The sequence below is a fragment of the Lepidothrix coronata genome, unplaced genomic scaffold, assembly GCF_001604755.1.
Source record: "Lepidothrix coronata isolate B3197 unplaced genomic scaffold, Lepidothrix_coronata-1.0 Scaffold38, whole genome shotgun sequence".
Classification (NCBI taxonomy): Eukaryota; Metazoa; Chordata; class Aves; order Passeriformes; family Pipridae; genus Lepidothrix; species Lepidothrix coronata.
Window position 1 is genome coordinate 2,601,152 of NW_016690218.1, and position 13,130 is coordinate 2,614,281.

At 46.2% G+C, this 13,130-nt stretch overlaps 2 protein-coding genes across 4 annotated transcripts in view; one reads left to right on the top strand and one right to left on the bottom strand.

Annotated features, from left to right (window-relative positions):
- CAPN2 (calpain 2) overlaps positions 1-5,121 on the bottom strand; it is a 26,228-nt gene extending 21,107 nt beyond the window's left edge. The window contains exons 1-2 of one of the 2 annotated variants that reach the window (XM_017812786.1): positions 4,367-4,603; positions 3,480-3,549 (exon numbers count right to left, since the gene is read on the bottom strand). In XM_017812786.1, the coding sequence (XP_017668275.1) occupies positions 3,480-3,549; positions 4,367-4,603 (307 nt within the window). Of the gene's footprint in view, positions 1-3,479; positions 3,550-4,366; positions 4,604-5,042 lie in introns of those variants that run through there. The other variant, XM_017812787.1, reaches the window with a different exon arrangement.
- Positions 5,122-11,435: 6,314 nt separating this feature from the next.
- LOC108496251 (calpain-8-like) overlaps positions 11,436-13,130 on the top strand; it is a 29,795-nt gene continuing 28,100 nt past the window's right edge. For both annotated transcript variants that reach the window (XM_017812776.1, XM_017812778.1), the window contains exon 1: positions 11,436-11,674. In XM_017812776.1, coding sequence (XP_017668265.1) covers positions 11,438-11,674 — 237 coding nt within the window. In that variant the 5' untranslated portion in view covers positions 11,436-11,437. The remainder of the gene's footprint in view (positions 11,675-13,130) is intronic.

Genomic DNA, 13,130 nt, shown 5'->3' on the forward strand with positions numbered 1-13,130 from the left:
AGGCTAACAGACAGGTTACTTATAAAAAGACTTTGAAAGCAGTGTTAGCTAGGCTATGTTAATCATAGAGAATTTTTGTAAATGAACAATAGGTAGAAAAAGAAGAGAGAATAAAAAACTCACAGGCTGTGAGTTTATTTGTAGTGTATTCATACGGACAAGAAGTACTATTTTTTTCCTGTCCTGCTTCCTTTTTGTCATTTTCAATGTTTTACTTCTTATTCCTATACCCTTATCTCTGCATTTACCTAATCTCCAGCTACAACTAGAATGTTAGGAAAAAAAAAAAGTAACTGCAAGGCACACATAAATAGCCTTAAGGGCTTAAAATTGGCCATTCCAGAAAGAAAAGACAGGCAAAACACACCCAGGAAGTGCCTGAAGGGCTGTAAGCAAAAGGCAGCTCCTCTGGTCTCTGCACAGCCCATGTAAAAATATGGGGTCAAAAAAAAAAGTACATTCTAATGCACATTCTGCCAATCACAGACTAGTCACTATTAAAACATTCATAGCTATAGATTAACAGCTACTGAATGTATTTATATTAATACCACACGAATCCAGGAAGCTTTCTGATTAAAAACATGAGTTTGTGGCAACCCACTGACAGTGGAGTGGTTGTCAGCATGAGAAAACCATGGATCTAATTTCCTAAATTCGTCCTAGTCAATTAGTTATTTTTTCACACATTTTTATGTAAGGAGGAGACACCTGCATCCAAACAGCAGATGAGAGACACTGTGCTGTTTACACTCCAGTGTTGTGATACCATGGTGACACTCCCTCCAAAAAAGGCGGTTAAGGGTGAACAAGGTTTCTCTGGCTTTGGATCCTCCCCTCTGCTGTAATGAGTCACCACATCCCACGTGCTGTCATTTGGAGCCAAAAAACATCACTGACTTCAGATCTGATACTGCAAAACTAACTCCAAATACTTGCCTTTAAAAGTTTCACCTAAAAAGAAAGAAAGAAACAAACAAACAAACAACAAACCAACCAAAACCCCAAACCTTTTCTGCACTGATGATCAGCTATGCCTTATATGCATTGCAGTATCATATAGCCCAGGTCAAAAACAGTGAAACAAATTTATGCACCTGGCCCATAGACCAAAGATTCCTGGGCTAAAAGGAATCTCTGCTCATTAGCTGAGCTGTTTGGTTACACATCCTCTGCCAAGAAGCCTGTTGCAGCACTGATGGGTACATGTGTTTTGGATGCCTCATCTGTCCCTGTAGTACTCCCAGATGTTCTGAAGGGCTTAGCAACAGCAGTGAAGCTCCACATGGGTACAAGCCTGTTGCTTTGTGATCAAGCCTTTTGGGAGATAAATAAGGCTACAAAAGCTTCCTATGGAAAAAAACCCAGCATAATGAAAAGTACAGGTTTTCCAAAGCACCTGACATCTTCCAGTGCAATCTTCTCTGTAACATCCTAAAATGCCATGGGACATCAATGTCAGCACACAAAATTCAAATAAATGGAGGCTTTACATTGTATTGATATAAATGCTGGTGTCAGATGAGGCAGTGACAAAAATAATAATAAAAAAAAGCATTTGCACAGTACATCTGCTATCCTCACTGTGTAAAAAGCAGAGATTCCATACAGGTTCTTAGTAACTCAATGGCAATACAGAGATAAGATCCATAGCATCTAATTTTTAATCAACCACAGGACTGTCACACAATACCAAAATCCTGCCCAGATTCACGGAAAGATAGTGGGGCGAGTCATCACAGTACTTAGTCATGGTGAAAACATTAAGACAAACAAGAGCAGTAACAACGTCCAACTGAAATATAGTTTGAGGAGGTAAAATAATACCAGCTGTGAGTGAGTTCACATCCTTTGGTGATACCATACAACCTCATGGGAACATCTGACTGGTCCAAAGACCATTAAGGCAAAAAATGCTTTTATCAGTCTAAAACAGGGTTTGGCATTCACAACTTGAAAATGAAGTTACAAATCTTTCATTCCCATGCTCTTGCTGTCACAGCATTTTGATAGAAAAGTTGGAAGCCTGCAGACAGCAGGAAGCAACTAAGTGCCTTCAGAAACTAGCATCTCTACAAAATGCCAGATGTTGAAATGGCATTACAATAAACTGTCATTTCTAGTTGAAGAACTCCATAGCTGCAAAGTTTCACAATAAAAAGAGAAGACAGATGTCTGGCACGTGTGTTAAGCACCGGGACATTCTTTATGCCAAAACAGTCATGGTGGGAGACATGATATTGGGTGGAGAAGGCATGGAAAAGAAGCTGGTGACATGACAACAAACCATGACACAACAGAGCCTAACCCATGGCACAGACGGTATTGAGGCATGAGGAGAACTAAGTAAATAATCTAAGTACTTTTATTGTCAGGGCTTTTTACACAAATTGTACCTAGTTGTCAAAGCACTAACCTAAAAACTTCTGAATGAAAACAGAAGCACAAAATATAAGCTTCCCTGTCTGTTGTATTTTTGGACATGAAAACACAAATAGCAGCAGGACTAGAAACTAAGAAGCCACAATGTGGCTAATATGCTGTTTGAAAGTGAACAAACAGAACACACAGCACGTATTAGTCATGTTTCCCTACACCAAGAGCTTTTCCTCAACTGTGCTGTCTAATCCAAAACCCTCTCACTACCGCTATAATAGGAATAAATAGGAGCCTACTGCTTTCACTTCACTTTATTTCTTCTCATGTTTATACAGATATCCCTCTTGCCAGCCTCCACGCTGCCTTCTGGGTGGACAGCCACAGTGGCACTCACCTAAAACCCCCTCTGGCAGGCAAGGCAGGAGAGAGGCTTCCAGATCGGAATACCTGTGCACAAATAGCCAGGCTAAGCCACTCACTCCCAGCTGTCCCCTGGGGCTTCCCTGCAGCTCCCAGGGCTCCTCCAAAAGAGCCCGACTGAGGCTGCCATTGCACAAACTGAGCAGAAGCCATGGCAAAAGCTTCAGCTCACAGGCTGGCCCATCCCTCCTGAAACACCCTGGTTTTGTTTTCCTTGAGAGCTGATCACCAGCAGGGAATCCCCTACACAACTTGTTTTCTCTGTACTGCATCTTTCCAGATTTCGGGGGGGTCCCCCCTGCTCAGCAGCACTCTGTTCCACTGCGGAAAGAAACGCCCCACTACGCATGCAACTGCTCTTCTAAGCAGATTGTTCAAGGCAGAAATTAGTCAGTCTCCTTTCAGGCACACGGATGTGATCGTGAAAGGAACTGGTCATGATCAGAAAAGCCAGCAGGAAAACAGTCTGTGTCATCCCTGCTTGGTGCATGCAGAAAGGCTGTGCTCAGTGGCCAAACGCACATGGTCCCTACCTGCAAATGCCAAGGAAAGGCAAGAAGGGTCTGAGTTGATGTGCAGAGAGGTGGTAGGATGCAAAAGGACATGTACAGCCTAGTATAAACCACGGTGTCCTGGGGCAGCACCTGCATGGAAAACTCAGCTTTCTGGCTCCACCTTACCTAAGGCCCCTTGGCAGATGTCAGTGCGAGTGGCTCCACCTGCTATGAACTGGGGGCTGGAACACAGCTCCTGGGAACAAAACAAGCCTTGCGTTACATATAGCCACAGGTAAGGGAGGCAACAAGGCCCCACCTGCAGCAAATTAAACAAGCCACTGACCACAGCAGATGAACAACACAGAGATGGAGCAGGTCAGGAATGAGAGTATGGGCACCAGACGCACCAAGCACAGTGAGAACGGGAGCTGGTGACCAAAGCTGGTGGGCAGCCATCTCACTTCACAGTATGTGCCGGGGGTCCACTGCATTTTCACACACGTGCACACACCACTCTGCTATTACCTCCCAGCCACTGACTAGGTCAAAGTCTTTCAGCAGCACCTAGGCACCTCGGAGTCCACCTGACCCCACGGCTCCCGTGGCTGGCAGGGCTGCTTCGGCAGGAAACCACACGGTGGTCAGCTCAACGCTCTGCTGCTAAGGGAAAGAGTTAACCCGGAGCGACAGCCCCGAACGCTGCCCAAGGCAAGCGGTTTGTCCACACGGAGAGTTCAGGATGGAGAGGATAAAGGCTTTTCTGCTTTGTTTGTTTTCCAGACAGAACACGTCACCCTGCCAGCCTGTACCCGCGTCAAAGGGAAGCCTCCGGTGCTCTGAGCATCCGCAGCTTCACAATCCCGGGATTCTGCAGCCCGGGGAGGCTGCGGGAGAGGGTCTGAGCCCGGGACTGCCCGCGCAGCGCTCGGCAGCCGCGCCCCGACCGGCTGCCCCCGCACAATTAAATCAAACCAAATTTACGGGGGAGGGGGGGGAGGAAGAAAAGTCGGACGACACGGTGGTGCCGCGGAATGATGCACCCGGGATCCCCCCACCCTCCGCCGCCCTACCGTGGGTCTGCGCCAGACGACGCCCTGCGTCTTGGCGGAGCGGGGTCCCAGCTCTCGGTAGCCGAGGGCGGCGGGGCCGGCGGGGAAGGAGGGGTCCTGGAAGAGCCGCCCCTCCTCCAGGCACTCCCGGCGCAGCGCCCCGAAGTGCTGCCCCAGGTAGGGCACGGCATGGCCGTGCCGCCCCGCGCCCGCCGCCGCCGCCCGCTCCTTCGCCACGGCCTCCGCCATCCCCGCCATCGCCACACCACTGCCGCCGCCACCGCCCCGCCCCGGCACGGCACGGCACAGCCCCGCCCGGGCCGCTCTGTCATCCCCCCACCTCCAGCGGGGGCCAGGCGACTGCTCACGGCATCCCCCGCTTTGCTCCAGTCCCTCCACACCAGAAGTCACTGACGAAGAAACTTCCCCTCCCGCTCTCCACGTCCGTGGTGCCACAGAGAACATCCCCGCCACGCAGCTGGGCGCCTCATCAGCTCCACACCTGCGCCAGCCCTGGCTCCCGTATCGCCACATGTACTCATCCATTTAAAAACACTGATATTTCCTGTGTAAAAACCAGAGCTAGCCCTCTCCAAATCTGTACGTTTAGAAAAAAAGACGAAGAGGAAAACCTATATGTACCCGGTATTGTCACCCTATTAAACCTTGAATACTGCACACAGTAGTGATCACTTACAGCTTGATTTGCTGGTGGTAACCAAAGCATGGGTTGCCGTCACTGCCGGCATGGAACAATCTACACCCCCTGCACAGCCCGAACCGCACACAACGAGTTCCCCCCAACACGCACCCCCGCCATACACCGCAGGGAAAAGGAGTGTCTCCGTTTTGGCAGCGAGCTGCTGCCAAGAATGGCTAAAATGCTGCTGCTGGCACCCGCATAGTACAGCAGCCCTCCAAGGGAGATTTCAAACCATTTGTTTCATATTTTAGATCTGACTCAGGATGTGCTGGGCACCAGGCAGCGGTCCCGGGCAGCATGCAGAGGCTGAGAGCCCTTTGTGCTGCACCCACTGCCCATGCTGGCTGCCCAGCTGCCTTGGAAGGACAGGCACCTCTTTTTGCACATTGTATCCCAAGCACTGGATGCACAAAACAGTCGTTTGGATCCATCCTATCTAGAAAAAAAGAACATTACTGTTTCAAAAATGCTCAAAGAACCATAAATTACTCAGCTGTACCATTTGATGAGATGTGGCGGGACATTTTCCTTGAAAATTTAAATCAGAAGTTTTTCTTCATTGCTGATACACAGTGCTCCAATGCACTGTGAAACACTGTCTGTTTACTTGGTAGTTTTGGACTTCAATCACTTATGATTCCTCTTCCTAGACTCAACATGGATCCTACTAGCACAATTCATGGGAAGCCATTGCCATTAAACAAGAAAAAAAGCTAAGCATTGTTCATTCAGTTCCTAGTGTAGCAGAGGAGGTCCCTAAAATCTTTTTGAAGTTAGATATGAGCGGTGAGAGCTGCACCAGCCAGCTATGTCTCTGTAGATCATGGCCATAGAAGGAAGCAGCCCTGATATCATGTTTGTCCAAAACTAGCCAGGCACAGAAAAACTGCTGTGCTTTGAAGGTGTCTCCTCTTCCTCATGGTCAGAAGGGCTCTCTGAATAAAGAGGATAATGGTTTTTTTGGCAGCATATTGAGGCACTTGGCAAATCAATAACACATGGAGAACTGGAAGCAGATCAATTAATGTTATGTGCTGTAAGTGCTCTCTGAGTGGAGCTGGGACATGCTGTGTGCACCCAATTACTGGTACATCGTTAGCCAAGGTCTCCAGCATGGCTGTGCGGAAGCTCAACCAGGACACAGTATGACACTGGAGGATGGTTTCGCTCAACTGTTTATATTCATTAGGCACTGCTGAATTATCTTACAGGTAAGGCTTTCTACTGAACCAGGAGACTGGAAGATAACAGCACCTCACTATGCAGGAGTGTAACTCACAATGAATGCTGTATCCCAACATCCCAGACAGATCTGGGAGCTGTAGAGCTGCTCAAAAAGTGTTTATTTGGCTCCACGCAGTGGTTCAATTCTGTACAGCTGCCACAGGTCAGACTTCTCTGGTTTTTCAAGAGTCAGGGTAAAAGAAAAACAGTGTCAGTTCAAAGCAATGACCCACAAAACCAGTTTTGGTTTGTGAACTCTACTGTAGCCATTTTCCAGCAGATGCAGAAGTTTAAGCTGGGTTGGAGTTTGTAATGTAATTACTTTGCTTTTCTTAGTCATCTCCCCTGCATCCCACAGATGATACTCACAGACCACTCTGGGGTCTGCTGGCTGCATGTCAACAGCCTCTGCTTGGACAACAGTCAAGAAGATCAAGTGTGTACAAACATGTTATGTGGTTGCTCTGTTCAGTCAGAGTTACCAGAGTTTTCTTAGAGTCTCTGTGGTGCAGTGGGACTTGAGACTGAGCCAAACAGAAAAGGAGATGAACAGATGACAGCAAAGACAGAAAGAAATTGAACCAGCAAGGATTCAATTAGGCAATGGGAGAGGAACCTGGGGCAATGCAGGGAAGAGGTATATTTGACATCATGGCTTGTTAGACTGGTCCCAAACATATAGGGATGGTAGTGTCCCCAGTGGTTTAATGACGGACAAGGATATGTTGGTGTAATACAGAAATTCTCTTACTATATGGGAAGTTGGTCGTCCCAGCAGCCACCTGAACAGCCTACCCACAAAGACCTCTGCAGTTAAATCAACAAGTCACCTACTTCCAGCCCAGCAGCAGATGTGGATGACTCCACAGTTAGAGGGAGGGAAGTTCTTTTGAGGACTACAGGAGCCAGTTCCTTGATCTTCTACATACTCACACAATATGCCCATTTTCTTTAAAGAAAGGGGTGATTTCCATTTGACTGTGAGACTAGTGTAATGCTCTGAGGTAAAATAGCAGTGCCAAGAGTAGTTACCCACTCCTGTCTCCCTAAAACCAGGCAACTTCAGAAGGAAAAAGAAATCTGACTTTTTCTTAATCTCCCTGCACACCTGCAGCTCTTCAAAGGAGTCACCAACTCTCACATTTCACGAGTAAAGTGGTTTCAGCTGTTACTGCTGCAGCTCATGCTGGTGCCTGATAAGAAGCATCCAGTTGCCACTTGCAGCATGGATTTCCAGGCAGGATGGGTTTCTGCTTCCCTGTATGTCTACACTCAGCAGTTGTGAGTAGCTCAGAGCTGCTATGCCTTGTAATATCCATCCTCTCTCCTGCTCGTTTGCCCTCCACTATACTCAGATATTGGGGAACAATGGGGAGCAACTTGCCAACAGCTCAGGAAGGAAGAAATGGGGCCATGTACCTGCAGGGGTTCTGTTCTTCTTTGCAGAAACTGCCCTGTCCTCACTAGGATGAGGATGATTTCCCAGGCTTGCAGTAGCAGTGATGATGTTTCACAAGGCAATTGCTTTCCTGTTTGGATCTGGGATCTGGAGAGGTATTGATCTTTTCTCAACATCGCAAGACTGGCTGCAGCCCCAGCCAACACAGTGTGAGGTGTCAGAAAGACCTGGATCATCCTGAAAAGTGCATCTGTCCTTTCCAGCTCCTTACAGTGCTGAACCATCACTCCTGGATCAGCTCAGCTGTGCTGAGGAGCTTCACACCTGGCATGCAGGCATTACCACTGTAGTATGTCATGTTCCTCCTCTTCAGGCACCAACAATTTTCTGGCATTTATAAAACAGTCAGGCAGGATCACAGCTAATTTCAATGTGTTTCCCTATAGGGAACCCACTAGGCTTCAGCTTGTAGCAAGCCTTCTCTCCTCTCCCCAAACACTTAGGTAAAATATTGCAACCCCTAAAACAATAACCTTATAGACAACATTTAGGACTTTTCATAGCTCTCACTAGTTTGACTATTAATAGTCACTCCGTTTTCACAGTAATAGGGTGGGTAGGAGCCCATACATCCAGAATAGGAGAAGCCAAGCTCTCTAAATTGAACTAATCCATTTTCATGCTGCAGGGTCTACAATACAGCTAAGCAGCTTTAATCCTCATTAGTAAAGTGCTGCGGTACAGGAGAGTCGTTTCAGTTCTCTCTAATGCATTATATCAGAAATGTATCTAGAACTGCTAGGTAATTGGCAGTTATTTTCTTCTAAAAATTTCCACTTTCCTCTATAAAGATACAGAACAGTCTTGACTGCATCAAATTTGCAGACTTTTCTTTGAAACCTAGATGATGCATTTTCCTGGTTTATTTTGTTCTTCCCTATTTTTCTCACCCTCTTGCTATTGTCAAGAAAGGGGGAGAGGGGAAGGAAAGCAGGAAGAGCCAGGCAAAAATATTCTGCAAGTCCCAGAAGCAAGAAAAATCAGGTTAATTGTTAAACCTATTTTTTTTCTGGTTCATGTTTCCCTAGGGGTTAATGTCACTTCATCAGCAGTTTTGGAGAGTCATGGGGAACCTGAAAGCTTTTCCCTCTATACTATATCTACAGCTGTTGCTGCAGTCAACTATACAGTCTAATCTTTTCCTCTTTTTTATATCCTCTAGATGGTGCTTATGTATCACTTTCTACACAAAACAACTCATGCTGCTGTTAATCAAGCTTGGAAAATGGATTTGAACTGTTGTACTACAGATCACTAGGAGCAGAGGGTCGTGGTGGACACAATGGGTGGTTATCTGGTCCAATACTCCCCAGAGAAAATGGTTGTCCTCAGCCGCTTTCCAAATGTGAGGTACAGGACAGAAAAATTTCTATGGCACATATACTGAAATTTATGATTAAAATCTGATTGTATTTCAAAGAATCATAGAATAGTTTGGATTGGAAGGAACCTTAAATGTCATCTTGTTCCAGCTCCGGGGCTGTGGGCAGGGACATGTTTCACTAGACCAGGTTGCTCAAAGGCCGATTCGACCTGGCCTTGAACACTGTCAGGGATGGGGCATCCACAGCTTCTCTGGGCAACCTGTTCCAGTGCCTCACCACCCTCACAGTCAAGAATTTCTAACTAATATTTAATCTTAACCTCCTCTCTGTCACTTTAAAGCCACTCCCCCTTGTTCTATCACTACATGCACTTGTAAAAAGTCACTCTCCAGCTTTCTTCTAGGTCCCCTTTAGGTACTAGAAAGTGCTATAAGGTCTCCCTGGAGCCTTCTTTTTTCCAGTCTGAACAACCTGAACTCTCTCAGCCTGTCTTCATAGGAGAGGTGCTCCCAAAATTTCTCTGCCTTACACTGTAATACCCTGATGATGTTCACCTCTGCTGTGCCTACTCGTGTCTGGTGGCAACTGGAGATACAGAGCACACAGCGTTTCAAGTGCACGTCTGAAAAAATACATGGATGAACAGAAGATTCCTAATAAAAATGGCCTTTTCCAATTGCTGGAGCACCATGCTTTTCCATGAAGAATCTTGCCAAAGCTTGCGCTTACAGCAAAGAAAGTGGGTACCTCAGAGTGAGTCTATTTGTCAGGAAAAAAAAATTGCGCCCTGTAAAGAAAAACCCGTCACCTCAGTGCTTTATTATTCCACTCCTCACTCTGGTTCAGTACATGGACATGCACAGAAGTATTGAAATGTAACAGGGATAAAAAGCTGGCCATCCTTCTCCTTTACTAGATTTCAACAGTACTAGTTTAATTTTGGGGTAGCTGATATATTAATTTCCTCATCCCAGCCTTCACTACCTGTGCCCACCTGGAACTGACCAAGTAATTTTGTTTCCTCCTTTTTTCATTCCCTCTCTTCAAATATTTGCAGACAAGCAACCCGGCTAGCCTCTGTTTGAACACCTTATCTCAACAGGTTTCAGTCTTTAAAAATTCTCTCTTCCCTTCCCCACACCTTCTGTCCAAATTTACCAAGGGGTAGTCATCAAACATGCTCTTTGGCAAACAAAGTCACTGCTTACCCAGCTTTTTGCTGGACATGCAGTGGTCTTTGCTAGGGTATCCTGGCCATTATATAAGAAGACAGCAGAGAGCAGCTGTGCTCCATGGAAAATATTTCTTCCTTCAGTTCCTGAACCTACAGACATTTTCAACCACCTTTCCAGGGAGGTGTGCACCCCTGTGTCAGTACAAAATGGGGTTTCTAGGGTAGAAACTTGGAGTTTTTCTACTACAAGAACAGGAACCACTATTTTTAAAGGTTTTATACAGCCTTTTACACCATAATTTTTTTCTGCTTTTAAATATTTTATATGCAGGAAATATCACCAAAAAACTGTAAAGAGGATGGTTGACTTCTCACTAGCTGAGATGGGGAAGGTACAATTTCTGCCCAAGGTCACACTGGGCATGAATAGCAGGGCTTACCTTCTATCTGGTGAAACAATTTCCCATTTTTGGCCTAGGTCATGCTCCTGGATTGTATCCTTGCTCTCTGCAGATCATATAAAGTGGTCAGCTTTAATTCTGTCAAGTTCACACCTTTTATTGATAATAAATTAAATTAAAAATTCCTACTGCTTTGAGAGTACTAAAGAGAGAGGTCCTTTTGAAAATACCCATCACTTAAGCCAAAAATGTGTTCAACTTTTCCCTAGCTTTAAAGCTCCATGGCATCTCCATAGCCATGTAAGCTGTAGCAATAGCTACCCAGCTCCAGGTTTTGTGGCTGTACAACCCTCCAACAGCACAGAGTCCAACCTCAGAAGGAGGAAAGGAGTTTAAACCATCTTCACCTGGATTTTTAAAGTATTGATCCTCAAACCTGACTTTCAGCACACTAAACTCACACAATCACTTTCTGTGTGTAAACAGGTGTGTCTGCAGAAACATTGTTTTTCCTTGCTCCTTGTTAAAAGAGTACTTTAAAAAGGGACTGCAAAAAAAAAAGCAAATAGCATGGGAGCAGCACCAGGCAGTGCCCACAATCCCAGCCATGCTGGCTGTGGCTCCCGCCAGCTCCTGCCTGTGTCTCTCAGGCACATATTTGCACTTCTGGTGCCTCCTCCCTTCAGGGCTGCAGGAGCACTTAGAGCAGTCCTTGGCTCCACCCGAGTCTGCTACCTGCCTATACTGACCTCCTCTCCCAGGAGGCAAAGCCAGAGCTGCCCCACACACTGGGAGGGTGGGCAGGCATGTCCAGGGTCGCGGCAAGGCTGTGCCAAGAAAGAGCAGTGGCGGATGGGCTCGGATCCAACAAGAATGCCATCAAGTATTTGAAGCAGGACTATGAAGCCCTGAAGCAGCAATGCCTGCAGACTGGCACCCTGTTCAAGGATGAGGAGTTCCCAGCCTGTCCCTCTGCTCTGGGCTACCGGGACCTGGGACCATACTCCTTCAAAACCCAGGGGATAATCTGGAAGCGCCCCACGGTAAGCGTGTCTATTTTACTGGGTTCAAATCTAATCAAAGTACACCTGAACATGCATGCTAAATCAGTGGTGAGCCTGAATATCCACTATTCCTGTGTGTTTTTTTCTTTAATTCTATCTTGCATTACCTCCACGGTTGGCAGAAGCAAGGCTGGAAAGGGGGTGGGGAAAAAAAAATCATTGTCTTCTAAGCCCGTTATAAAGCAAGGAGTCTGTGGGAACCTGCTTCATGGGAACAGGCTTCCTCCCTGTCCATCCCAGATCCTCAGAGCTACAAGTCCAGGGTGCAATCTAGAGATGGATTGAAAAGCCCCATGTGTATCCAGACAGACCATGGGGTACCCCTGGAGCCGTCGATTGTAAAAGTACCCACACCAAGGTCTTGCCACTGTGCACCTCAGGAAATCAGGCTAATATGTAAATAAAATCCTCTGTCTCACAAGCTACATATAACAGTTAAATAGCAATTGACTGGAATTGCTATTACCCAAATACATATATCCTACAAATGGCCTCTGATTTTAAGAAAGTAATTTTCATCAGGAAAGATTAAATGATGATTTTTTTTAAACTGCAAAATCAGGGCTTCAGAGATTTTTCTGCACTGTCATTTTTCAGTCATTTGTTTCTGTCTCTACTTTGCTCCTCCTTGTCATTTTGGCCCTTCTTGTAACATCAAGAAATATTAAAAAAATGAGGAAGGAAGGAAAAATCTCCAAATTACTTACCTCCCTCTGATGGGGGCAAGGAAAATGAGAAGAACAATAGATTTCAAGACTTTGATTTTTATTGTTTTTTTCACCTGAAAAGTGAGAAACAGAAATTTTCAAGTTTAATAACTCCAGGCCTAATAACCTTGGCAACCCCATTTGTCCATAAGCACCTTACTCTGGCACCCAGGTGTTACAGAAACAAGTACCATGGATGTGTCTCTTGGCTTTGCCTCTCCTTCTGGAGAAGGTCAGCCTTAGGAAACTCATTAAATTAGACTTGGGCTACAGCACTGAGCCTGCTACAGGCAGAGACACCCACAAACACATCAAGGTAAGGAATAACTGAGGTCTGAGATCCAACAGGGTTAAATGTTCCAGTCCTGCCTGCTAGAGACCTGCCCTCATGGGACCCCTCTGCCTTCCCGGCACTCAGCAGAGACGCAAGCAATTTATGAACACTTAGATGACAAGTACTCGGACCAACTGGCTTATCCCTATGCAGGGGTCAGAGCCCAACCCTGCTGCAAGGTGACACAAACTCTCTGCTTTGCTCTCTTCGGAGGGACCTGGATCTAATCTGTTTTTGTGTTGTGCGTGACTCCTCTTGGAGGCCACACCCTGCTCATTTCTCAGGCTTTTTCTACCGGTCAGCAGGTTTCCATCTGCAAACTCTGCCTGTGATTGCAGGCTGACAGGATCACCACTCACTTCCCTGTCTGCATCCAAACCAGAACCAGTGGGTA